Source organism: Haemaphysalis longicornis, unplaced genomic scaffold (genome assembly GCF_048455015.1).
Source record: "Haemaphysalis longicornis isolate Haplotype H1 unplaced genomic scaffold, Haemaphysalis longicornis Haplotype H1 scaffold_7, whole genome shotgun sequence".
Lineage (NCBI taxonomy): Eukaryota > Metazoa > Arthropoda > Arachnida > Ixodida > Ixodidae > Haemaphysalis > Haemaphysalis longicornis.
The window spans coordinates 17,143,189-17,169,983 of NW_027526422.1; the positions used below are offsets into that span (position 1 = coordinate 17,143,189).

Consider the following 26,795-nt stretch of genomic DNA (forward strand, 5'->3'; position numbering starts at 1 on the left):
ATTACTGAAAATGTGAAATACATGTACGTGTCATGTACTGGGCATACCTCCCCCTCACCCCCTTTCATCGCTGATGTGCTGTGGTTGTGCCGGGGTAGTACATACAATATTGCAGCAGGCAACAAAGTGTCTGCACCGCAGAAGCCAAGACTGTAGTAGCTGCCTTCATTCTATGCAGAAATATGATTGCAGCTTTAGGAAGAGGTCAGTTTCAGTAAAGGGGAATTTTGACAATCACCTGAAATGCAGCTGTCTACACTGTCCAAAATCTACCCAGCTTTCTCAGAAACTACTCAATTGAAGAGAAATACTTGTCGTAGTCCAGGAAAATGCTAATTTTTGTTTCACTCCACCAGGGTGCTCGATAAGCCCTGTGGTTGGTGCACTTGCCTCGTAAAAAAAGAGGAAGAAGCAGCAGCTTCTTAGAACTACTGGCAGCCTCCTGTCGCTCTTCTCCTCACCCGACCGTTACATGCCTCACTCCACCCTAAAGTCGATTGACACAAATTCTGTTTACAGCATCTCTAAATTCGTGCTGCCATTCTTTAAGCAAGTGCACTGTTACAATCCTGTGAATAGGACTGCAGCATCACATGACACAAACAGCACAGCACCCACTCCTGCCAGTTGCAGGGAGCCGGAAATGCTGGCCATTCATGCCCCCTGCTATTATCTTGGGGGATTAAATAGGCAAAAAAATCGAGGGGGCCCATACTTGGTGCCGGACACGACGGTGGGAATGGGGTTGGCCTGGATGACAGCCGCTGCGGCGGCCGCCGCCGCGGCCGGCGTGTGCCTGGGCGTGTGTGCCCCCCGGGGTGTCTGCTGTGCCGCCGCCCACGAGGTCTGTGGTGTCTGTGGGTAGCGGGGCGTTACCGAGGGCGTGGCCACAGCGTGGTGGTACGACGGGGTCACCATGGGCGTCGCCATGGCCTGGGAAGGCGTGTACGGCTGCTGCAAGGACGGGAGGGCACGTCGTGAGGCTCAACATGAAGAAGGAGGTTGCCAATGCTTGGCTTGAACCTTAGGCCTAACGTCACGCTTTGAGGACTGACAAAGTCAACCGGTGCCCATTAGAAGAAGTATTTGAAGCGGCGGGTGCCAGTTGACGTCGCAAAACCTCAATGCACAAAATTAGGCCTAAGCTCCAACATGAAACCGGCAGTCACTGCTGTTATTGTAGCAAGCTGGTACACCCAAATGCATATGAAAGGAGGAATGCAGGCTTACCTGGTGGTAGGAGTATGCGTTGGCATACGTTCCCCCGTACGGGGTTGGGAACGACGGCGTCTGTCCCGTGACTTGGGACAGAGAAGCAAACATGTGGCTGGGAATGTTTGCAGCTGCTCGCTGGATAGCCTGGGGGTCCACATCTGGTCAAGCAGGAGGAAAAAAAGACACGTTTCTTTGAGGTGAGGAGTTAAAAGAATGCAAAAATGGCAAGAAGTTTGGACCTGTAACCCTTTGACAACAACAACATTGTTGGGTCCCTGCGTATATTGTGTATGTACGTACCTTTTCTTTGGTTTAATTGAACAAATAAAGACTTCAAACCACTACGGAGCAGTCTATGCATGGTTATTGCTCACTGGTACCAGCATCAAAAAACTAAAGTAATTTTGCACCTGGTTGAAACAGTTAACCGCAAACAATACAAAAGTTAGCTTGCTCACAAACACAAGTACAAACTAACAGTTTTATGCCAGATGAAAATAGTTGGCAGTAAACAGAAGACTAAATTCAGCTTGCTAATGATTGGGCACTGCTTAGGCTTTTGTAAATTTTCTTTCTAAGTGATCCTGCAAAACCTTGGAATATGTGGCAAGCAAAATTTTTTCGCAAACACTTACCAATCCGGCAATTTTAATCAATGCGCCCATCCCATCAACAACTCCTCAGTCCTAAATTATTTTTTTAACATGTCTTACTTTAAATTTTGTGATGGCCTGACAGTTGGCAGTACTTTGAGCAATTTTGTCACTTGGCCCTCTTTTCAGAGTATTTCATTTTACTGGCTTTCACACACAGCAGATCATTTTGTGCGTGTGCAAGAAAGGAAAAGACTAAGACAACATAAAACACAAGAGCAAACACTTCGCTAAGACTTCCAGGATAGCGAGACCAAATTTACCAAAGAAAGAGCCTGGCGCAACAGGAAAAAGCCACGTAAGAAGGGAAAGCTGGGGGAGTTGGCAAATATTAGCAATTTCCTCAACAGTGCGACAAAGAACAGGACTAAGATGACAAAAAACACAGTTGTCCAGTGTTTCTTGTCTTAGCACCATTTTGTTGTCATGCTGTTCAAAAAATACTACACCAGCTCACCCAGCTTCCCATTCTAAGCTCATGAGCCTCAGCTCCCATCCCCAAGAGCGATGTGCAAGCCAGCCCGCACCCCCATTAACCCCACTCACTGGACATGTTGATGCTGGGCGTGGCCCCGATGTAGGAGGACTGGCCCATGGGGGTGCGCACTGCCGTCAGGCTGCTGGGTGTGCCGGGGATGGGGTCCCGGAAGTGCTCCTTGAACCACCGGAAGAGGGAGCCCACCGAGTGGAACATCTGCTGCCGGTACCGGAAGCCCTCCGGCGTCACCGTCACGTACTCGTGCCGCACCTGGGGGCACAGCGCGAGTTAAGCACACAAGCAAAGGGCGATTTTTGTGCAAAGTTGAACCAACATGGGTCTTTGGGACCAAAAAATTGCCCACACTTTTCTCTTGATTTGCAGTTTTTTCCTCCGAAACTTCCATACTTCGAACAGAACCAGTTACTGATAAAAGCCACAGAGGCCAGATTTCAGCAACCGAATAACAATTTTTCAATAATTGCCCACTTCTTCCCCACAAGTGGTATTGCAGTGATAGGAAATTCTTGAGGTACACCCCAGCTTGTTGTGCAGCTATGAAGATCATTTCTTTTGCACTGCGAAGCTGACTGTTTAAACCACATGATATGGGAAGCACATTTTGCGCATTTTGTGTTTAAGTAGTTGTTTAATTAGCGTTATTTTTAATTGGTTAGCAGGAGTACCTCAAACTAGAAGTTAGAATTGATGTAAACTTGTATGTGATGGCGAAACAAAAAAAAATTGCTTCCCATATTTCATTCTCCACAACTTCTGGTATTTATTCATGTTTTGCTGGTAATTTGTCGTGGAATCGTTTTTTCCATATTGTTCTCAAGAATAATCAAGGAAGATTTTTAATTAACTCAGAAACTAATTACATCAGATCAAAACTAATGGGATATTGGAAATCAGCCAAAAACACTGAACAAGCACATGAAGTTTCATCAAAATTCATTGGAAAGCAAAAAAAAAAAAAAAGGTTTCTAAGACCGGGGTGCCCCCCCTTAATTAACTCTGGTTCCCTCATTCCCTTATCTCATGAGCATTATGACAACATACGGAGGGCACAAAATCACATTAACAGTGTGAACCAGCTCTGCACAAGCAGAATATGAGTATAGGGCTAAACAAATTACGATTCTGCAAGCCAAGGCACTAGAACTGCCCGAATTCAGATTCTGTGAAAAAAAGAATGTGCAAGACACAGGTTGCAGTCCTATAGCGAACGATCGAAGTGTACTACAGGGTTCGTACAGGCTTCAAAAACAAAAATTCAAGGGTTTTCAAGGACTTTCAAGGACCAGAAAACACATTTTCAAGGTCCCGATCTAATGTTTTATCTGGGATTATTTATAGCTTTTTCAACGCAATGCAAAAGTTTTTTTATTGCACAATACCTAAGCACACTAGTGAACACCTAGATAGGCGCTAACGGGTTCGTGAATGCCCCCCAGCTTTATTTTTTATTTCATGGTTGGTATTTAGAGCTTTTTCTTTTTTCTTGGTGCTTTGCTCAGGCTGTTTGATTTCAAGACCGTTAATGTTGCCTGCATCACCTGCTCTGTCAGCAAGAGTATCAGCTGAAATTAAATCAGCAAGTGTTGCTGCAAGGCAGGACGAACTATGTACACGTTTACCATTTGCACGTAAGAGCAAACGCAGATGGAGCGTATGAGGCACAGCACACATGCAATGAGCGAGCATTCACAGACTAGATGGAAGATGCAAGATAGAGAACAGAAGCCGGCTTTCACGGGATTCTATTGTGGCATTGATTGGATTGAGAAGTGTCCACGCCCAATGTGGTTTCGTAATATGAAAATTCGCCAAACTTGTAATTTCACGCAACACACTGAATCCTGATTGTTAGAATATTTCTTTACATTTGTTAACAACTAAACTCCACGACAAACACTTTAAATTCTTGTAAAAAGACAGGGCCATTGGTTCTCTCCAGAAAAATCAAGGGTTTTCAAGGACTGTTTAAAAATTCCAGGACTTTCCAAGCCTTGAAATTGACACTTCTAAATTCAAGGGTTTTCAAGGTTTTCAAGGACCCGTGCGAACCCTGGTACTAGCCCCGAATTGGGCAGTTTCCGATTCTTTGTTAATTCACACCTAACCTACCAGCAAGGGTCCCAACACACCTTAAAAAAACGCGCGAACGCACGTACGCACTTGCACACGCACACACACACACACACGTGTTTGTGGTTAGCTTTTTTCTCCTTTTTTGTCTCAAACCATGATGATCAGCGTTTTCCTCTGCCCCTCTTTGCGGCAGAGCCGGTGGTCGGTTACCTTCACTCGCGGCAGGTACGAGAGGAGGAACTTCCCCGGGAACTCGCGCGAGGCCGAGACGAAGTAGTGTATCTTGGAGGGGTTGCGCTTCTTCTCCTCAGTGAGCAGCCTCTCGATGGCCTCCCGCTTGCCCCCCTCGGCATCCCGGAAGTACCGGAAGGTGGTCAGGTCCCGCGCATAGCTCGCCATGGGCTGCACGTGCCTCGCTATGATCTCATCTAGGTCCTCAAACTCCTGCAAAGGGAAAGGGAAGGCAGCAGCGCCGTCACTCAGAGAAGGACTCCAACATTACACTCCCGGCCCCGGCTGACGCACTGTGTGCAACAGGCTCAGCTTAGTCAGAGGCCGCTGCGAGGCACCACAGAGAGTAACAACGTGGCGGGACAAAAGAGAGAACATTGTCTGTAATATCTAAACGCCTGCATTGTAATTGTGTCTATTGTGCACACCATCGCAATGAAAAGCGGAACTCTTGAAAACGCCAGTTGCCCATGCCATTGCATTCAGCTGCAGCTCTGGGTTAGCATGCCCTTTGTCCTTTCATTTCCCCAATCCGTTACAACAAGCTTTACTTTGGACTGGCTTTTGAAGCTTTGCTCTGAAAGTAACTCGCCTCAAACTCTGACTGTTGTTGGAAGGAATACTTGCCCGGCACCACGCGCATGACGTCAAGGGCATGGCGTGAGGCGCGGGGCGGGAGAGCTTTATTCTCTTCACTACGCTACACGTGCGGGTGTAGCAGATTGTCCAACAACTGCAACAAGCAAACGTTTCCCGACCATCCTTGCTACACAAGGGGGCCGGAACTGCAAGCAGCGCAGCAGCCTGCCCACCTCGTTGTTGATCATGAGGGACGAGCCGAGGCTGAAGGCGTTCTCCTTGCCCTGCTCCTTGACGTCAATGTGCTGCAGGATGCCGTCGTGCACTTTCCACGTCACCGTCAGGTGGTCCACACCCTGCATTGGGGGGGGGTCAACAGAGAGAAGGCGCTCGCCACCGCACGCACCTATTGGCCGCGAGGCCCACCACTGGAGAGGCCGGCGCTGCGATCGTTTTGACGTCACTTGTAGGATCACCGTTCCTATCTTGCTGCGTAGTTGGCTTGCAGCGCATGACACTTCGCTTAGGAAGCGCGTTCTAAAAGTATTTTCGTGTTAATTTCCTTTGTTTGTAGTTAATTCTCATTGCGTCAAGCGCAGTTCGACGTAATCGTGACTGTATAACCGTATCAACTGTGGTAGATTATCCGCAAACACCATGAGCGTGGTGGTGTATTACGCATGCGACCGAAGCGTAAGCAGCGGTTTGTTTCCCCGATCAACAATGTGGACTACGATGATCGCCGAGTGAAGTTCCTCGATTTCCCTTGTTTGCAAGAAATGTATAAAGCAGGAAATCGTAAAGCGTTAACTGCTTGCAGAAGCACACGCACCCGCCGTGCCTGCCCGCACAGCCGACAGTGCGGCTCGAACCGACGCAGGTCGCGGCAGCAACTTGTCGCCGCTTTTTAAAACCACACAAGTCGTGGAAAATTGATTGATTGATTGATTGATTGTGGGGTTTAACGCGCCGACGCAACGCAGGTGATGAGGCGCGCCGTAGTGGAGGGCTCCGGATTAATTTTGACCACCTGGGGATCTTTATCGTGCGCCGAAATCTCGTACACACGGGCGTTTTTGCTTTTCGCCTCCATCAGAAAAGCGGCCGCCGCGGCTGGGAATCGAACCCGCGACCTCGTGCTCAGCAGCGGAACGCCTTAGCCACTGAGCCACCGCGGCGGGTCAAGTCGTGGAAAAGAAGTTCCAGATTTGTGAAAGTGGATGTTAGTGTGATGAAAAATTCTGATTGGTAGTGTCATCAGCTGTGGTTTTCAAAGCGATGCTCAAATATCTGCCGCGATTTACGCCGACCGGCCGCGGAGGTCGGTCCCGGCAGCGCCGGCCCATTCACGCACGGTGCGGCGAGCGGCCGAAGGATGGCTATGCTTGCGCGCAAGAATCGGCCGAGGCCGTGCAGGTATCTTGATCGTCGATCGCTTCAACGGAAATCACTGCGCTTACAGAGTTCCCAGTGCGGTGAAACGTTCTGTTAGGGACTGTCACTCGCAACTCTAACGGCGATGAAATATCTGCTGCGACGCCAAGCCCCCAACATCCGATTACGTGCATCCGAAGCCGGCTGCGAGCTGTTGGCGAAGGCCCTCCCGTCGCGCACGCGCGTGTTGCGTTTGGATTCCTCTAACTTCTTGAGGGCCCCTAACGCTCGGTTCTCCTATTCTAAATATCCCCATTACCCGAAATTATTAACGACGTGTTTCGCCTCGTACGCAGCCTCGCCTTCTGTGAGCAGTCGTGAGTTTCGAAATTGATGATTGAGAAATGCCGGCTTACTGTAAACATACAAAACACGCTGCAATTATAAATTACCACGCCGAGCACCTAATGAAAACTAAATATAGCCTTGACTGAACCCCCTCGAAGGCGTTAAAAACTCCGTTCATACCGTTCATACATTGCGGATAAGTCACGAAAAGTAAACATCAGCCGTAGAGAGTACAGGCTACGGCAGTGATCGTTAATCAAATCCGGGCATGACTATAAAAAATCGTAGGGGAAATAGGCACTGATTAAGCCAAACTGCAGCAGACCATAACAATACTTTTAAGCATGTGCGGCGAAGCAATCTGATCACCGTTCTCGCGTCATTCATTTATCAGGCAACACGAACAGTTCGCGCGGTGAGATCATAAGTGAGCGACGCGTTTCTGTCGCTGTTACAAGGTGTTTGCTTGCACACACGTCCCGTCACAAGTATTTCATAATGAATTTACAGCGTACTTTTCTCGGCATCAGTTGCATCGTCCTTGGCGTTAGCTGGCTGCGTATGTAAGAGCTGTGGGTCGCGATGGTAGCAGCAACTGCCTAAACGCGGCGGTGTCGCCGGGAACAAGCGAGTCGCTGATTGCTTGCCCGAATTATTTGGTTTACAGACAACTTTTTTGGTAATTTGCATCAAATCCACAAGGAGCGGGCGAGACGGTGGCCACAACAAAAAAACACGCTTCCACATACCCACAGGAAATGTGTTGTAGCAGACGACAACACGATTCGGCGTCCTACAAGTGACGTCACTCGTAGGTGGCGCCACGGTATGTCCTCGAGGCCAATACATCAAGGCCCAACAAGTGCGGCAAGAGTGATTTGATGATGGGAACTGGAGCTAGCCAGAGGTTTCACTTTTGCCATGTGCACCATTTCAACTCCAAACCATAGCAAGCAGTGCCACTTCACGGTATGGCCCTAGCATTAGCGAAGTTTGGACGCACACGCATCAAGACGTAGCATCATGATTAATTGAAAATGGACCAAAACAACAAAGGAGAGAAACAGCACGCTCAATTAACCCTCCATTAAAGCAACAAACATACACGACCGACTGTTACGAGCGAGCACAAGACAAATTGGAAGCCAGCAGGGGAAATTCGCCAAACAAACGATGCTTGAAAAACAGCGGCAGCATCTCAGACGAAGAGATCAGAAAAGAAAATCGGCATTGTCTTCACTCGCCACACTATCAGGGAATGGGAGGAATCCAGCAGGAACGTCGTCGCGTCTTACCTTGCTGCTGGGACGTATGATCACGTCCCCTTGGTCCATTGAGCTAAGGAGCTTCTCAGCTTCCTTGTAGGAGATGTTGTGGAATGACGGATGCACTATCACACGCTTCACATAGGCTGCAACAAAACAAACAGGCAGATGGGTCCGCATTAGTCACTCAAATAGCAAGTTCCTCTACCCCCAAACAATCCGCAAAGGAATACAGAAAACTTTAACTGTTACAGAAATCCGCTGGCTTTGCCTGCATGCAGAAATGCTTTGACACTGACTCCTTTTTTTATTGCCTTCCCAACAGCTACCTAGCCTCGGGTAAAAGTGCAAAATGCTCACTTTGCCGATTCTGCTTCTTTTTACTGTCATCGTTGACTTTCCTGTCTTTTTCTTCAGCCTCATAGTCGTAGTAGAGGTCCTTTGCAGGTCTGCAAGGGGCAAAGGACACAAGGTACAGGAGGAAACTGTGAGTCAATTTGCCAAGAATTGCACTGCATGACTGAAATGCACTCATGTAAACCAGCAAAGCTTAAACCCACATGTACATAACTCACCGCCATTCGTTGTTAACGTCAGCAAGGTCTGAAGAGCGGCAGGTAAGGTCGACTGCAAACCTTTCTATGTCGATCTTCGTTATTCTGCAGTGGAGAATCATGCCGGGCTGAAATGCAACAGAAGAGAAAAAGTTCTTAGCACAAAAAAGAAGAAAGAAAAAAGGGGAAAATATACACCGTGGCGGAAGTACAAGAAGGCAGGCACTGGACCCCCTTGGCTATTCACCACATACTCACAGCAAATTCTGCTCAACCCAAATACTTTTTAATGCGTACAGCTAAAACAGACTTTATACCCCTACTCTTTTTCTGACTTTTGACTAGTCCACAGACTATTCAGCACTGATACACTGATGAGGCCCACTTTCTAGGCCTGAAAATGTCAACTATTCTCTTTCTGGCCCTCTCGATCATGCAGATGATCTGCTGTTCGGGCTAGCTCCATACAGACTGTAGCCAAAACCACTGCCGTCATGTTCATGCCCATGTTCATCAAGCACCTTTGGTTGATGAGTGCTCCACAGACCACTTACAATATTCCCGTTTTGACAAAACAAATTCGCTTTGTTCTCAAGCTTTTGTTTCCCCTAGTGTTTTTGGCGGAATCTGGACCTAAAGTGAGGAGGCATGGGGCAAGATTTTAAATTTTTTGCCTCAAAATCTGTCCCTCTGGGTTCCTGTTGTTTTGCTTAGTAAGAAATAACCTAACGTGAAATTTTTCATGTGAAATTTAGCTTGATGATATGAAGAAGGCACCAAATTTTTTCCCAATCATCCTGGCTGATGCAATGGGAGTCTGCACTAGCAGGCTATTTGTCCTAACAAAGAATTTTTTGCATGTATTCGATCACGCCACTGCAACACACGTCTATCAATATTCATTCCAATAGCTCAAATACAAAATAAAAATTTTCCTAAGACCTATTTTGCGACCAACTGAACGGAACTCTGACAAGGAAAGCATGGAACATATTTCGGCACCTGTTGGGCAATACGCCATCCAGAGCACATCACCCGCCTCATTCACAACCACTCTCAACCCCCGGACTAGCTGCTTTCCTTCCTTCAAAAGCAGTTTTTTGGCTCCATCCTAACTCCATTGTCTGCTTCCCACCCTGATTACCAGGTGCTCCGAACCCCAACCTTGATGAGCCATACACGAGCGGAACTCTTACCAGCACTCGCAAGGTTAACACGCAAATCGGTGCCAGGGCACAATCAAATTACATACAAGCTGCTTTGGAACCTAAACGGTGAGCATTTAGATTCCCTTCTTGATAGCTACAACCGGCCCAGGAAAGAAGGAACAATACCCTCGCAGTGGAGCCACGCTGATGTTAACTTACTGCCAAAAGCAAACAAGCTCTTGGGGTTCAACAACCTACAACCTTCGACAACCTACAACCCGCGGTCGGCGCACAACCCAGTAGGCTGTGCGCCAACCGCAGTGCACAACCTACTGAAATAGGATAGCCACCCACCGCTCCAAACACTTTCTCTCCCTTCTCCCTTTTTCTGAATAAACGTTTTCCAATTAACCAACCTGAGACCTATGATAGCCCTTTAATGTTTAAAGGAGCATTTCAAGCACAATGTGAGAAGGTTTAACAAAATTTGCCTCCTTCATCCATATGACCATTTTTCCACTGAACATGGCCTCCCATCTTGTTGTTATAAGAAGGTTGTACTGTAGCTACACGGTTCCACAGCCTTGTGCACTCCTCGCTCAACGAGTGCAGTTGTAATTGCACAAGGCTACTTAATACGATGAAATGGTAGGTTAAAAGCTCTGAAGAGAAAGCCTCACTACAGGCCAACGAACATGTCCATCTTTCAGCCTTTACCAACCTATTGCACCAGCCGGGAAATAGGGGATAGGTGCTTTGCTGCTTCAGTGGGAGACACACGAAGCAGCAAAGCAAGGGCGCTGTCACCTGCACTCGCTCCTCCGGGTTGGTGACCTTCTTGTCGCTGATGAACTTGGTGTGGATGAAACCGTTGACGCCGTTGTCCAGGCGCACCCGAACGCCCATGGACTGGCCCGGGCAGTTGCCAGCGTCAAAGTGGTTCCAGACCTGCATGCCAGAAATGGGCCCTCTCCTTGAAACAGACTTTTAGGAAACTACGTGCATGCAGTCCAGCAGGAGCACAATGACGCATGCCGCGGGGGACACAGCGCGTGCCTTCTATGGTGTCAATGTACCAAAATTAAACACGGCGAATAGTGTGCAGGCAATCAGTTTCTTGCTACAATGCCCTCAGCCAGTGGTCATTTCGAGAAGGCGAAACGCAAGGGAGGAGGTGCAGATGCCTCCACATGAAGCGGAGGCTGCCCTCACCTCGCTGAGCTCGGGGAAGTCGTTCTTGAGGCAGAAGGGGCACTGCCAGAGGCCCGTCTCGTCATTGCGGATCGGGTTGGCCTGGTCCAGCTGCTGGCCATGCGGCTTCCGCCGGGCAATGCCCACCACTTGGCACGTGATCATCTTGCCTGCACAGGGGGGCAGAGGTGGACAGACTCAGCGGCAGCCGAGCTTGCTTTTCCCTCGCGTTGTGGCAAACACTCGAGAGCAATGTTTGGTGCTACCAAATGCTTCGGCTTTTTATCATTGTTTATGTAAAAATGAGCACAACTGTATTATTACAGTACAGCATACTGCACACTGTATCATGCCAGCAATACCATAATATGCTTATAGGGGCAGACCTTGCCTAAAACCAAAAAAATCACAAAATTTTACTGAAGAGTACATAGCTCTGTGTGCAAGCGTTAATGGTTGTTGGGCATCTCAGGTTTTGCGCATTACGTTCCCTGCAGCAGCAGAACTTCCAGCCACCAGTGTAGAAGCAGCAGCCTCACCAATGTAGAAGGTCTGCGGGGTCTCCTTGGTGAGCATGTTGAAGGTCTCCTCCGGGTTGGGGGCCCGGAAGGGGCTGCGCAGGTCCTTGTACCTGTGGTTCAGCTCGGCCCGGATGTCGTACAGCGTGATGCTCTTGTTGCCGTAGCCCTGCCGCTCCAGCTCCACCGCAAAGGCATCCAGGTCCAGGTCCTGCGATGAGTCAGGTGGGGGTTGGAGTGAGAGAGACGCAAGATCACCAACACTCAACGTCACAAAGAAACTTTCTGCCTACGAAGGCTGTTGCACACTGTCAGCACTGCACAGGTGTCATTACCATCGCAAGCTTGTCCCGAACTTCCGTCCTTCCCGTGATCTGGCTAAGTGCACACTTGGGTGTGCACTTAGCTATACAATGAGTATACCACACAAGGCTATCTGATGTGATTCAAGCACTGACACAAAGAACTGAAGGTTCACTCCTTGGTCCTTTTCATTACTGTCCGAGCTACGTTTGCCAAAACATGAGAAGTTTGGTGACGCTGGATGAGGGCACTCTCACTGCTGCAGTCAGTGCCAGCATCACAGTGCCGAAACAAACCAGCAGCAACCCATCCCAACGCAAGGGAATGGCAACAGCTTGCACATGCAGCCAGTAGCTGCAACGCTCAAATGCAACATCTGGCCATCCTCCCACTCCTTACCCTGAGCTTCTCAGGGTTCTCGAGGATCTCCTCCAGAGCCTCAGCGGGGTTGACGTCCTCGGTGACATCGTCGTACTCCAGGGCATCCACTGCCATCTTGCGGGCCCACTCGTACGCCTCCGGATGCACCCGCGAGCCGTCCAGCACTTCCACATAGGCGTTGGTGCTATAGGCAAAAAGGGGGGGGGGGAACAACACAACAAACTTTAATCAAGACCAGGTCTGTTGGAACAGTTAGCTTCACTTAAATTCAACATGAAAGTGACTACAACTTGAAAAAAAAAAAAAAAAAAAGGTCCCTGAAAAAGGAGTGGCCAAAAAAAAACATGGGTGGGGGTATGCGCACATGGCCCCCTTTGCTTACACTAAGGTGGTAGTGGTGGCGGTACCTGTTCTCAAAGGAGGTGGTGTCAATCTTGATGAAGCCTGCACAGTTGATGAACACCTTGGGCCCCATGTGGCAGACAGTGACAAGCTGGGTGCGGCTTTCCAAACGCTGGTGAGCCTGCTTCAGTGTCTGCGAGTCAGAGGGGAGAAAACCATTGCCCACGTCACACAAAACAGTCTCAAACCATTCGTAACATTGAGTGATTGTAGGGTTTAACGTGCCGACGCAACGCAGGCGATGAGGCACGCCGTAGTAGAGGGCTCCGGATTAATTTTGACCGCCTGGGGATCTTTAAAATGCCCCGAAATCACGTTCACAGGGGCGTTTTTGTTTTTCGCCTCCATCAGAAAAGCGGCCGCCGTGGCCGGGAATCGAACCCGCAACCTCGTGCTCAGCAAAACCATTCGTCACAACCGAATGCAAATGTGATTTCAAAAGGCGCCCTTTCTGCGCACGAGAGACCATGAAGGCAAAACACGAGTCTCATTTACTTGAAAGACTGCCTCGTCGGAACAACAGGCATGCTAATTTTAACAGGACACAGAGAGTGAGATGTAGGCACGTTATATCCGTTATTTTGTTACAGGCTGTCTCGCGTTGTTGTAAGTGCACAGATCGATGCGGAGGACGGGAAGAGAGGGCCCCATGGCTGACCTTGAGCAGCGAGGCCCCCTTGCGGGGGCCCAGGCCGCACACGAACTGCACCAGGAAGGAGGTGTGCAGGTGGGTGATGGCCAGGTTGATGTCCACGCCCACCTCGTTGGTCCGATTGACAAACTCCAGGTTGAGCGCATTCGTCAGGTCGTCCCTCGGCACCAAGTCCTGCAACAGTCAGACAGGATCAAGCTACGCACCACTTGTACCACTTGTACTTGAACTTGTACTTTCGGGTACAAGTTCGCCCACGCAACAGGAAACCGGTCTAGCATTGTGCGTGCTAGCAAACAAGTTATTGCAAAGGCAGTTAGCTGAAGTCAACATGAGACATCTTTAGCAAATTAGACTCACATGCCCGTGGCAGGGCCTGAGAGAAATAGCGACATTTGAAGTGCTCATTTATACGTAAGTCTAAATAACAGGTACTAAACTGCTCAATCAGTCATTGTTCTATTCAACTATTGGCTTGCAAACTAGGCGTCAAAGTTCGCACACTCCTGGTGATTTTTTAACGTTTTTTTTTTTTTCTTCACAACACTGACACCTAAACGACGGCACAAAAGAAAAGAGAGCAGATTGACTTCAAAGCACTCTTCTGCCAGAAGATGCGCGCAACGAATCTCCTCACTGCTTCGCTCTACTAGACCTAAAGAATGGCAGCAACTTGTTCAATAGTGCAGTGGTGCCCCCTCCAAAGCCAGAACAAACCAGCAGAGACAGCCCCTCACCTGGAGGGGGTGATACTTGAGGCAGAAGATCTCCTCATCGGCCGAGCAGAGCTGCGAGAACTCGACCAGGGGATCCTGCATCCGCCTGGCCAGTGAGATGGCTTGCCTCAGCAGCAGCGGGTAGTCCCGGAAGTCGTTCTGCACCACACACACACGACCACCCTCTCTTGAGCAAAAGCCACAACATCAAGAGAGCCCCACTCGTGGCCTCACTCTATTCGGACACAAAGAACCGTTGAGCTCAGGAGAGAGGGACGGTGACATCATGTGCAACAAGGGCCCCCACACGCACCTCAGCCTTCTTGGAGTTCATGTAGACAAGTGCGAGGTCATTGTCCTGAAGCTCCACATTGATGACGGGCATCTGCTCACTCTCTGCCAGGTCCGTCACCACTGCCTTGATGTCCTCCACGATCGTAAGGGCCTCCCTGCAAAGCATAAACACTGTACTGCACACACCAAGCGGTACACAAGAATTTCTTCAAGGGCGCACTGACACTGATGCGCCTGCATGCCTAACCGACCTTGGAAAGAAGCTGAGAGACCCACCCTTCTTTTCATTTGGAGGAAGGAAAAAAAAAAAAAAACATGCCACTGAGGCACACAAAAGCAATGCAGCACCAATCATGGCTAGCGAAATTGCAGGTAAAAAATATCGAGCAGCAAAGCCACCCCTGCGTGTCTATAAATCAGTTGACTAATTCACCCTGAACGTGCTGTTTGTGGAAAACATGCACACCCAATGTCGTACATACCTGGACTGCGCTCCGACGCATATGACGTGAGGCTTCTTGGTGCGGATGAACTTCCTGAGGACCTTGAGATCATGCTCCTGAAAGAACACACAGTGGAGTCCGTGAGCACACCATCACAACATAAAAGTTACTGCAGCAGGCCAATCCAGGACAAGTCCGTTGTGGTGCTAACTGAAAGGATTGCTTCTGAGCTCCAATACCAATTTCAGCTACGAGATAAAGGTGGGGGGGAGCTAACCCTTGAATATGTTTGTCATCCCTCAAACACTACGAAGCCTTCACTAAATGTTTATAAAAACAGATACAGGATCTGCCAACAGTTTTGAGAGAGTTATATTTGGCATTACAAGCATGTCATAGCTTCATATTATTAATTGGTTGAAACCAAAGCAGCTTTTTACTAGCAGCACAAAATTTCTAATTTCGCAGCGCAAGACTCTATAGAGAAGCAGGGAGAGCAGAAAAAAAAGTGCAGAGGACATGCACACAACCCAAAAACTGGGGTATTTGGATTGTTAAAAAGGGAGCTAAGGGGAAAAAAAAAGGAAAATTTAGAAGAAGAAGAAGGGGGGGGAGAGAGAGAGAGAGAGAGAGAGAGAGAGAGAGAGAGAGAGAGAGAGAGAGAGAGAGAGAGAGAGAGAGAGAGAGAGAGAGAGAGAGAGAGAGAGAGAGAGAGAGAGAGAGAGAGAGAGAGAGAGAGAGAGAGAGAGAGAGGGGGGGGGGAGAGAGAGAGAGGGGGATACATAAGGGCATTAGGCCTAACAGGCGAAGCCTCTCGTATTCCAATGCTTTCGATGGAACACCAGCGTGCTTGAATGCATTTATGCTGTACAAATTAACATGAGAAAAATAACACTGGTGGTGCTAAAAAGGTGCATGCAAGACAATAAGGCAGTCTGTGCAAGCAGTCCAGCTACCCCAGTGCTCCTCCCTTGGTCCCACCTTGAGTTCCCTCTCCTTCTCCCTCCAGGCGTTCTTCCTCTTGAGCAAGTGGGGCAGCCGGATGTACTCCATCACCTCCCCAGTGCCGTCTATCAGCGCCCCAAAGGCAGGAACCTCCCTGTGGAATGAGAGGACCTCTCTCTCACACGTGCACTCACAAGAAAAAGCATTCAGCAAGCATGTGGCCAAAAATCAGGCTCTGGATAAAATGTTCAAACAACAGTTATGCCTTATCTAACCTGTCTTACCTAACCTATGCCTGGAAAAATAAATTACTTCAGGTTTAGCTTGAAGGACCCCTCCAACGCTTTTCTTACAGGTACTCTTCGGGCCCTTTCGAGCGAGAAAAAAAGCAAAAGGGAAAAGCAGCGGCAGCAGCAGCGGCAGCCAGCATGCCCACCAGTTGTTCTCGTAGGCGATGGCGAAGACCCGGATGCCGTCCCGGGTGTCAAAGTCCTCGTCTTCCTCCATCTGGGGGTCCACCTGGTACGGGGCCACCTTGAGCCAGTTGTACAGCTTGCGGCTGCAGGCCTGTGACGCACGCACAAGAACCAAGAGGGGCAGTGGTATGTCACCAAACGGCACTTCCCACATGCGTGTGGCTGCATTTGTAGGGCACATCAGGGGCAGCAGGTATAAAACAAACACAATGCCAATGCCGTGTTCAACACTCATGTCAGCGCCACCTACAGTCGAACCCAGATATATCATACTATTGTGTATATTGGACAGTCTGAACATCCCCTCGAAAATCCCATGCAAAAGTATAGCGCTGTCGTACGTGTGTATCGAACTTCCAATCACGGCACATTCGATATATCGAATGCTGCACCCAAGTGTGCTTCTCCTGATGGGGTGGATGGGGTGGACTTGGTCAGAAGGAGGCGGCAGTGTGTTGCTTTGATGGACTTCAACACCTCCTCGCACGCTAGCATGGGGGCAGCCACAAGGTAGTGAGAACACAGGGAGTGAATGAGTGCAGAAGGCAATAGAGGAGGAGGGCAAAACGACTGGAATCGCTAGGTTTCTGGCATTTTTTTCTGCATGCTTGAGCAATTACCAGTGCCAGTGGTGGGTTCATACAGAGGGACCGATGCGGCATGGTGCATGTTTATTTTGTTTGCAGCACGCGTTTCGAAGCCATGGTCGCAAAAAAAATGGAAGAATTCGGATTTAGTGACGAAAGCGGACATCACTTGGTGGGTACAGGCCGCTGAAACGATGTCGGTTGCAGAGGGTATTCGAAATTCGTTGCAGCATATTTGAGCGCGATACTGCGCATCAAATCTGACATAAAAGTGAAGGCAGCACGGCCATGGCCCGGCCTTTCCAAAGCATATTGTGTTCAAAGCAGCTTCGTGCTTCGTTGCGCAAATCCAGACGAGAGGGGTTCCGATACCGAAGACGATGGCCCTGAGTGCCTCGACAGTGAGTTTAGAGAGCTGTCAACACTCACATGCGCCTTTCCAAATGACAACACAGCAGACGAGTTCGTAAGCGCCGATGACGATGTGCAGGCTGTGGCGAACACCACCGAAGATGAAGCAGCGAACCCTACAAGCGGCGCCAACAACATTTCCAACTACCTACTGCAGCCAAGTTTGCACCAGTGTTCAGGTTTGCTGCTGTTATAGCACAGTGGACAACGCCGCAATTTCTCATTTGGACAATGTTAGTAAGCTTGAAGACAACTTCATGAACTTTATGACACAGAAGGGGCAAGCGAAGCTCCTAGGCATTTTCCACACTAAATAAAGTGCAGTGGTCATAGCACTGTGGCTCGAATTTTCCGTGCTTTGAGGAACAAATCGGTAAGCTACCGCAAGTCACAATCTTGAAAAGCTTCCAGTGATGTGCGGAGTTATCAGAGAAGCTCCAGATGGATATTTTATATTTCAAATAATCGATATATTGAACTATTTCACAATCCCCTCGGAGTTCGACATATCCGGGTTCAACCGCATCATCAAATTCACAAGCTTCACCTGTCCGCACACGTCCAAAGCCACAAAAGAAGGTGGGGAGTGCACCAAGATGGTGCAGCACTCATTGACCCCAAGGTATGTGTGTGTGAACTATAATTCACGGACACTAGCACAAGGACGTCCCAACAGTACGCTGCAAAGTCATATTTTGAAACGTAATTATTCAGCTGCACTACCCCTCCTGATTGGAGAAAAATTGTGCAAAAAACACTGAACTTTTAAAGCACACGCCCACAGAGCCAAGAAGTCTAACTGGTCCACAAAAAAGCAACAGGCTGTTCCACTCATTTGTTTGAACTGACTGTGTTCACTGTTAGCTACGGTGAAAGGTCAGAATAAGACACGCAGGATCTGTATTCTTTGCATAGATATGAGGCCAGATAATATATTATTCAATGTTATTCACTTCAGTAAACTTCACTACTGAAAAGTTTTCATGTACTGAGCTTGAGCAGATTGTGAAGGCTGGAAAAATATTTGCTCCAAATATGGCTTGTGAAATGCATACTTGCGACTGCTGGTGGCCGTTTTTCTATTCTAGAGGCACGCAGATCAACTGAATTGTGCCACACGAGTGAGCAAGCGGCTGGAGGGAAACCCGCCTCACCTTGACAATGCCGTCCTGGGCTTCAGCGAGCAGCTGCGCCTTGAGCTCCTTCTCAAAGCTCGGGTAGAGGAACTTGCTGAGGGCAAAGCCAAGGGCTTCGCTGCGCTGGTCGTTCCACTCCTGCACAGTGTTGCTGAACTCATCCTGAAAAGGGAGGAGTTTGTTTTCTTTCCATATACTGGCTCCATCAAACAAGGAAGGGGACAGGGGGGCACAGTCCTGTTCCCTAGCAAATCCGGCCCCTCAGCATTGAAACCTGGGAGCTGGTCCATCGAATAAAGGGCATGCGTGCTGCAGAAGTGGACTCGGGGTGGTAATACCCGGCACTTGGCAGGACCTTTTGTTATGAAGCTGACCCCCAATTCCATAGGATCCACATTAAATGATCCAGAGAAAGTATCAGTGGCTGGATCGGGCCATGAAAAACACTCCGTTTGAAATAATGCCCGCCCCTTGTCAGCCTGCTGATGCAGATGACGACCAGGATTAAGGTTAGGTGAAATAGCTTCAATGCAAAACACGAGAAACCCTAACTGAGTTTAGCAGACTGGACGCCCCCCACTAGCATCTAAGTGAGCAGTAGGGGTGGCAGCTAAACCAGGAATAAGAGCATGGGCAACACCACCCTTCTGTCACCTCAAAAGCAGCCCGAACTTAAAGGAGCCATGAAGAGAAAACAAAAGTTTGTTTTATTCGAAAGATTAGGTGTTTCATAGTACCCCAAGCGCTTTCCCGGAAGCAAATGATGCTTTATTCACTGAGAAATAAGGCAATTTAAGCCAAAATTTTAAATCTCCCGCTAAAATTGCACATTTGGTGACGTAAGCAATGGTGTCACACGGGCCGGTCCATGAAACAGATACTTAGTATGTCGACTCCATATAGCACCCACACGCGGGAGTCGACCGAGACGGCGGCCATTTTAAAAATGCTAGTAAAACCTAGTGCACCCGCAGCCCTAGTCATGGAATCGCCTGATCCGGAGAACAAAACTCTCGCCGAGGAGCTCGGGCTTGCATTTAACAACCTCACACCACTTGAACGCTCAACGCTTCTAAGTGCACGAGCGGCAAGAGTTGTGGGATACGCGGTGGACGGGAAAGCGACCATTCCGCGATAGCCACAACAGACGAACGCCCTGCCGTCGGCACCGCTGCCTCGTCAGCGCCGTCGCCACCGACGAATACAGACTGGTACGTATGTGCCGTATTTTTATTACGGTTAATAATAGTTCAACTTCAGTAGCAGTATCGCTTATGCCAGTTGGCCGGTGTCGTGTATGGAAAGCCGTTCGCGCGAGCTCTCTGCTTCGACCAGAAAGATACGAGCGTCAATGCGCGGTGTTTACGGCATTTTTCCTCCAAGGTCAGAGCGCCTCGAACCCGAAAATTCGTCTGCGCGACGGCGAGATGTCGAGCTCGGCCGGCGCGCTAGTTTCGTACGCATTGGCGCACACGCTTGCGAGTTCGTTCGGACCTTCAACCGTTTACTCCACCGTTCTTTGTCATAAAAAGAATGTGCAGTATGTTTCACGGGCATTTAGCTCGCTATGCAAGCTGTAAGCCCTGCCTAACATGCGTTTGCTTTTGCCGGCCTCCGCCAATCGCAGAGCTTAGCCCATGTGACGGCATAGGTTCTGTTGCGGGAAATGAGCTGGTGGGTCGCATGACCATTCCCGTTTTTCCTAATTATGTAGCTTATTTGAGCGAAGTTTGCGTTATAAGTGGTGTCGTTATGGTTCTAACGAGGCAATCTTTCGAATGAACCAAACTTGTGTTTTCTCTTCATGGCTCCTTTAAAAAATGCATTGCAGCGCACAAGCCTGACTGTGACTCCAACTAAACGAGACTTCCTCATCACACAGTCACACTGGAAGCATTTTCAAAGTGGCACCTGTATGTGTCAAGAGTAAGGCTCCTGATTGCAATTGCACGTATTCCGCTGTTCTAAAAGTGCACTTCACCTTGGGAGAGACGGAAAATGACGGCGAGTAGATGAATAAGGGTAGCCTTTCATGTGACCCAGTGGTTTAACAAGACAGCTTTATCCGGAGAGAGAGAGAATCGCTTTATTATACAGTCGAACACGGATATATCGAACTCCAAGGGGATCGCGAAATAGTTCGATATATAAAAAATTCGATATAAAAAATATGGGCTCTGACACCTCACTTATGGCGGACGAGCACTTACCGATCGTCGCATTCAAAAATGACAACTAATTCCGCACTCACGACGCAACAGGGCGCTTTATTTCCGTGAAAAAAAAATTCGCTGACCTTGGCCTGCTTCTTCATCCTGGAAATTAAAGAAGGTGGTCTCGATCTTCTCGAGGCTGCACAACTACAAAATTCAAGCAGTACGCTGCGCCTTCGCACACCATGCACAACACGCACGCAAAAGAACAGCGCGCGCACCACAAGAACTTTGAAGGTAACAATTCCAAGGCTCTCTGAACGGACTCTAACAAAGCGCTCGCGATGGTCATCTTCGAGAGAAACAGTGATCTCCGAAAGGTGCGGGACAGCTCGGCAAACAGCAGCAACAGCAGCAAAATGAAAAAGAAGGAGGCCGCCAGCGCCTTCGTTCCCTCTTCCCTTTCCCGAGACGACATCGGGGGAAGACAGACCCAGAGCGAGAGAAAAAAAAAACCCTTTTTCGGCAAGCCGGGGAACGTACGCAGCCGCAAAACAAAAAAAAGGACGTGCGCAGTCGGGGCATCCCTACCTCGCATTGTCACATTTTCCGAGCGTTCGGGGTTGGGTGCCTAGAGAGATTCAGCATACCGGGCTCAGTCCGCTAACGCTACGGCGGCCGGTAGAGGGGCCTGACTGGGCAAGCGCAATTTCGTTCCGGTAGGGGGGATTAGTTCCGCGAGCCACTCTTCACCATGCCCGCGCATTCCTCCACATTCTCCTCAACCTCAATTGGGGGTGCAGCGACCGCCGAAGAGTATCTTCCAGGTCGCGCGGCGTTCGATATACGCAATGTCGGGAAAAATACGGTTCGATATAAACGTACGAATTCCTATACTTTTACACAGAATTTTCAAGGGGATAATTTATGAGTTCGATATAGACAATAATTCGATATAACCGTGTTCGATATATCCGTGTTCGACTGTATGAGCGGGGCATGAGTGCCCTGGAGGAGGATGGGGGCACGGAGGGAGGGATGATTGAAAAGGTGCCACGGTTCGAGGTTACACAGTATGTACAAGTTTTGCGAGGTCACAAATTACTTGAAATGGAAGAGATCATTTTGGAGTTTACGGTTCCATGAAGATCATACAGTAGCTCGTAGGTTGTGCAAGAATGGTTATAATAGGAGTTGGTCCACATTATCCCACCAGCTAATATGGACCAATTACTTTCTGGGACAAAAGTGCCAAGTCACAATACAGGTTGTCTAGCCCATGTACAACACTTGGTGGGAAGAAGACAATCCTCCTGGTCACATCCCGCACTCAATTTCCCAAATGTAAAATCAGGAGTGTTTGCAAAAAAATGAGTGGACCAATAGGAACAAGGCTGGTTTTTCAACGATTAGATGCAGCCAAAGCCAAAGCACAGCACACATCTGGCAAATGCCCTGTCCAGCCTACCTGATCCTTCAGTTGAACATTTGGCAAAGCTTACCTTGTAGTAGAGTTGCTTGATCTCATCGAGGTAGACGCCGGGACTGGACTGGGTGCTGCCGTCCATGTTGATGGTGATGGTAAGTAGCTTTTCATTCTCAGCCTAAGAACGAGGACACCGCAGCATTTAAGATCAGGCACCCGCTGCTCACCGCAGCATTGCAAACGAGCCGAGAGGTGCAGTCACCTGTGTCAGGTTGAGGAACTGTGCTCCCTCTAAGTCCCGCACGGGCTTGTTCTTCAGGTACTTGAAGGGATAGCAGGAGTGATTCTCGTCGATTTCCTGCAGAGAAAGCTTTCAATTGTAGATACTCATCTCAAAACCGTAGGGAACTTGGAATGCACTTGTCTGCAGACCCTGGTGAGACGCACATATTCAAGGTGTTACACTAAGATACCCCATAAGAAGCTGTAGAAAGCACACAGGCAATTTTGTTATACATGTTGCTTCCCTGCTACCACTGGCCACATCCCCTGTCAACAAGGGAAAAGAGAAACACGGTTACCACTTTGTTGCAGCAGGGTTGAGCTCTACCAATAAGTGCTTAAACGTTGCAAGAAAAAAAAATGTCATTTTAAGTTTCCATAGCGCAGCAGAAGAGGGCCGAAGGCTCCATACAAATTTCACAGCGACATTAGAGGTACAATGCCGACAGCCCTCTCTTTACTCGAGCAGCGGCAGCGCCAGAAGCAGCAGCGGGGGCGGTGCTTGCCTTGAGGCCCTTCTTGGTGGGCACGATGCTGATCTTGGCCCGCTCAAAGAAGGTCTCGCGGACGCACCTGCGCACCAGCGGGTCCATGGCGATCATCACGGCCACCATGTAGCGGGCCGCCTTCAGGGCGTCCTCAGCCGTCGTGAACCGCCTGCGACATGACAGGGACGCAATTCAACCCCACGCACGATGCTTTTACTTCTTCCTTCCGCCCAGCTTCACTTTTCCCTGATCAAGATTTGTCCAGGCAAGGTTTCTAGCTAGCTAGTTTGGTAGGGAAGCCCTCAGGTAAAAGTTAAGAATGACAATAGCTCGTGTGTATCGCTCCCCCAAAGGGACGGACCAGGATGTCAATATGCACATACATAAAAGTTTTTTTCCTTCCTTCCCAGTTCCCGGCTCCACAGTGAATGGAACACAAAGCCACCCACCAGTTTTTTTTATTGCGCCCACAAAGCAACCATCGGTGTAGCCTATGGTTGCCGCACCCAATTACATGGGTGCAAGCAACAGTTTGGACCCGCTCCAATGCCTGGCAGGGAGTAATGTCACTACAGCCAGCTTTAGGCGCACTTTGTGCCCTTTTTCTTCCAAACAGCAGCACTTAAAAGAACTGCACAAAAAGCTATAGTTAGTGATTAAGCTACAGCTCTCCCTTTCCTTACAAAAAACACTATTCTAAAACACTGTTAATTTAATTGTTGAAAGGAATCTGTAGCTAACTTTGAATACGGAACTATGGTACCGATACTGCAATACAATACGTCAGACACCTCCCTCAAGTTTTCCAAGTCCAATTCACGCAACGATTGCATGCTGCTGCACACATCCAAAAGTTGTACACATGTGCAATATAAGTAAGCGTTGCGTGTTCGGCACTACAGGCGCACCTTATTCTCAGTTGCTCCCATTACCTCCTTTGCCAGATGGTCATGCTCGTCGCCATTAATTAAGGTGAACTGAGCTTTACACACCTCATAAGGTGCTCCGCCGACCACTCCGCAACCTGCAGGCATTTTTAGTGCGAAAGCACTGCTAGCCTACCTCGGTCGATTTTACAGTTTATAACTCACTTGTGCAAAGGCAGCAGAGAGAGGGTCACATCGGTACACGATGATCCGACGTTAGGCCTAGCATCAGGCTTTGACATGTAATTTATTCAACCAGTACTTACGGTTCAACATACAAGAGTATGGCGTTGCTTGACGTGTGACGACGCTCAACTTGAAGGTTACCCAACGCTAGGCCTCACGTCCTACTATGAGATCTAAGGTCGTCAACTCACACCACTGGAAAAAGTGGTCATTGTACTCATTGCTGCAGGCACGGTTGGCGTCATAAGAGTTCATAGTGAAACGCGACACACGAGCTCTGCCTCCGGCCCACAGCTGCTGCTGCTACAGCTTATGAAAAGCAATACACATCCACAGAGCCGCATATACCTGCAGTGTAGTACTAAGCAACGCCTTATAAGCACAAATGTACGCTGCAACAGTGCACTTTGTTGCAGACAGTGCCATTTATGGCACATGGGGAGTATGAATGACGCAATCAATCAATCAATCAATCACTTAGGGCACAGGCACTACGAGGGTGGGCCCCAAAAAATCTGTGCCCACACCTTGAACCTTGTGTGCGTATTCGACAGCAGAGTTACACATACGTGCTGTGCGGTATTGGATAGCCCTTTAAAGAAAAGAACGTATGCTGCTTTTACACCACATTATGTGGTTGGTGCTGCCAAACCATGTTTTTTGTTGTTGCTGTTGTTGTTTCTTTACTTATCAAACTGGTTTGTCCTGTACATTCTTGATGTCCAGGACTTTTTTTTTTTTCATACGAAGCTGAACATGGAAAAGAACGCACTTGCTGACGTAGTCAGTGGCAGCCACCAGGGGCTCAACGGGAAACTGGTCCACTTCGTGGCGCTGGTAGTTGTCCCGCAGATTCTCTCCAAACTGCTCTGGTGTCAAGCCAAACTTCTTTGCAAGGCCATCTGAAAAGGTAATGCAACTTAGCACATGAGCCCGCCTCAGAACACTGCAGCCTTGGTATACAATTTAGTTCCAACACTTGGGCGCGTAGTACCACCATCTACCCTGGACTGGCCTAACAAGCTCATGATGCATTCTGTGGCCAGGCTCATTTTACACGCAATTAAACATGCAACAGTAGACGCAAGCAACAACTTAGACTGCAATTAGCCAACCCAGCGTAAAGCTACCCGCAGCACTTTTAAACAACCAAGACACTTTGCAATAACCTAAGAGTAAATAAATTCCCCACTTCCCCAAATCGTGCACCTTTTCATTTAGTGTGAAAAATAAGCAGTCCAATGTTACTTTTTGGTAGTTTCGGTTCAATTTACCCAATCCAAGTCGCAGCAGTGCTGGGCGGGAAAAACGCTTCTCCTCTCACTGTTTTTCTCTCTATGCCTCTTTGTGGCGCAACTAGAGGCACACATTCGCAACAACAGTCGCCGCTGTTGCCGGAGCAACAGCGGAAGGCTAGGCAAGGTGGCGGGGCTCACGTGCACGTCGCAGCGTAGGATAAATGTCGTATCAGCATTCCGAGGCCCACAAAAGAGAGGATGCCCCATCCAGAAGGACAAATCGCAGCAAGAAGTCTTTTTTCTTCCGTGTTAAAAAGGCGAGACACTCGTCCATATAGCGTGAAGTCAACAGGACTCGTGTCGTACAAACAGCTGTACGTGTACTGTGTTTGATGTCAGCTTTTGCTATGTTGCATCATACATCAGTGTTTCTCGCCACATGTTGCATTTGCGCACGGTCACATTTTTGTAACATGAATAAATTGTTGAAGTGCGATATTGGCTGCCATCTTTACAGTCCGAGCAGCGTACGCCTGCATGGCTGCACCGGTCTCGGTGAGGCCTAGCAGGCAGTGGGGCCAGCAGAGATGACGGAGTGGCGGGGAGAAGTGAGGGGACAACGGCATCCGCTCCTTCCACCCCTCCCGGTCTGTGCCTCCTCCCAGTGCTGCCATGACAATTGGATCACTTCCAAGCTCAAGATGGCGGCGACGTTGGTACAGCAATTACAGCTCACTTTTGCCCGCCCAGCGCCACCAGGGAAGGATTTGGCACTAGTCCCAGAATTAGCCGGGATGCTGGGTTGCCGCGGACTGGGATAACCTCGCAGAACCTGCTCGTGGGCAGAGAGTATGAGTGAGACCCACCCAGGCCCATGTCGCGGCAGATGTCGAAGAGGCGCTTGCGGACAGGGTGCTTGAGCTTCTGGTTCTCGCCGTCAGAGTCCTCGGCCTCCTTGGGCGGCGCGTTCTCGCCCCCGTTCTCGCCCCCCGCCTCGGCTCCGTTCTCGGCCTCCTTCTTCTTGCGCTTGCGCATGGCCTCCTGCATCTCGGGCAGCTCTTGCGAGTAGTGCAGCAGGAAGAACTGGTACACGTCCCGCAGCTCCTCCGGTGTCTGCACCTCCTTAAGCCTGCACCAAGACCAGGTCAATGCACTGGGAAGCTGGAAATTTATTGTAAAGGAGAATCTCAAAGCTGAGGTAACTATGTAAAAAGCTTCCTTTGTATGTGGAGGTAACTCCCTGGAAGTTTCAAGTACAACCATTCAGTACAACATAGTTAATTCAATTATAGTCTTTGCACGCACGAGAAAACTCAGAACGGATGCCTTTTCAAAACCAGCATCAGCATGACGCACTGAGTGCCTCGCCCCAAATTACTGACATCAGGGCTCCCAAGACGTCGCCAAGGCACTGGCTGCCGTTGGCATGCGATGCTCCACCCTGTGCATCACATCACCATTTTGGGACTGAAGTCATGCTACCTGGGCAACCACAGCAAGTTTAGACCAGCCGTCGTGCAACAAGAACAGTAACGTCAAGAGCGCCCACCTGTTATGATGGCCGCCTCGGTGTTTGTTACATCGAAATTAAAACTGACACGAATAAACGAGGCTGTGAATAATTATTTACACCACGATCAACCATCTAATGTGTCATTCTATGATTACTGGGTTGGTAGGCCCTAAGAGCAGTGAAAAAAAC

General features: G+C 49.1%; 1 protein-coding gene across 3 annotated transcripts in view; it reads right to left on the reverse strand.

Moving 5' to 3' along the window:
• The window catches only part of Spt6 (transcription elongation factor Spt6), a 43,084-nt gene that overhangs the window by 2,060 nt on the left and 14,229 nt on the right, over positions 1 to 26,795 (reverse strand). For 2 of the 3 annotated variants that reach the window (XM_077676115.1, XM_077676116.1), the window contains exons 12-36: positions 25,960 to 26,222; positions 24,628 to 24,757; positions 22,762 to 22,912; positions 22,236 to 22,331; positions 22,050 to 22,151; positions 18,413 to 18,556; positions 16,221 to 16,351; positions 15,821 to 15,938; positions 14,879 to 14,955; positions 14,416 to 14,551; positions 14,124 to 14,261; positions 13,393 to 13,560; positions 12,740 to 12,867; positions 12,351 to 12,516; positions 11,670 to 11,859; positions 11,152 to 11,300; positions 10,747 to 10,887; positions 8,813 to 8,919; positions 8,598 to 8,686; positions 8,268 to 8,383; positions 5,484 to 5,606; positions 4,651 to 4,884; positions 2,415 to 2,616; positions 1,231 to 1,373; positions 716 to 954 (exon numbers count right to left, since the gene is read on the reverse strand). In XM_077676115.1, coding sequence (XP_077532241.1) covers positions 716 to 954; positions 1,231 to 1,373; positions 2,415 to 2,616; positions 4,651 to 4,884; positions 5,484 to 5,606; positions 8,268 to 8,383; positions 8,598 to 8,686; positions 8,813 to 8,919; positions 10,747 to 10,887; positions 11,152 to 11,300; positions 11,670 to 11,859; positions 12,351 to 12,516; positions 12,740 to 12,867; positions 13,393 to 13,560; positions 14,124 to 14,261; positions 14,416 to 14,551; positions 14,879 to 14,955; positions 15,821 to 15,938; positions 16,221 to 16,351; positions 18,413 to 18,556; positions 22,050 to 22,151; positions 22,236 to 22,331; positions 22,762 to 22,912; positions 24,628 to 24,757; positions 25,960 to 26,222 — 3,681 coding nt within the window. The remainder of the gene's footprint in view (positions 1 to 715; positions 955 to 1,230; positions 1,374 to 2,414; positions 2,617 to 4,650; positions 4,885 to 5,483; positions 5,607 to 8,267; positions 8,384 to 8,597; positions 8,687 to 8,812; positions 8,920 to 10,746; positions 10,888 to 11,151; positions 11,301 to 11,669; positions 11,860 to 12,350; positions 12,517 to 12,739; positions 12,868 to 13,392; positions 13,561 to 14,123; positions 14,262 to 14,415; positions 14,552 to 14,878; positions 14,956 to 15,820; positions 15,939 to 16,220; positions 16,352 to 18,412; positions 18,557 to 22,049; positions 22,152 to 22,235; positions 22,332 to 22,761; positions 22,913 to 24,627; positions 24,758 to 25,959; positions 26,223 to 26,795) is intronic. The other variant, XM_077676117.1, reaches the window with a different exon arrangement.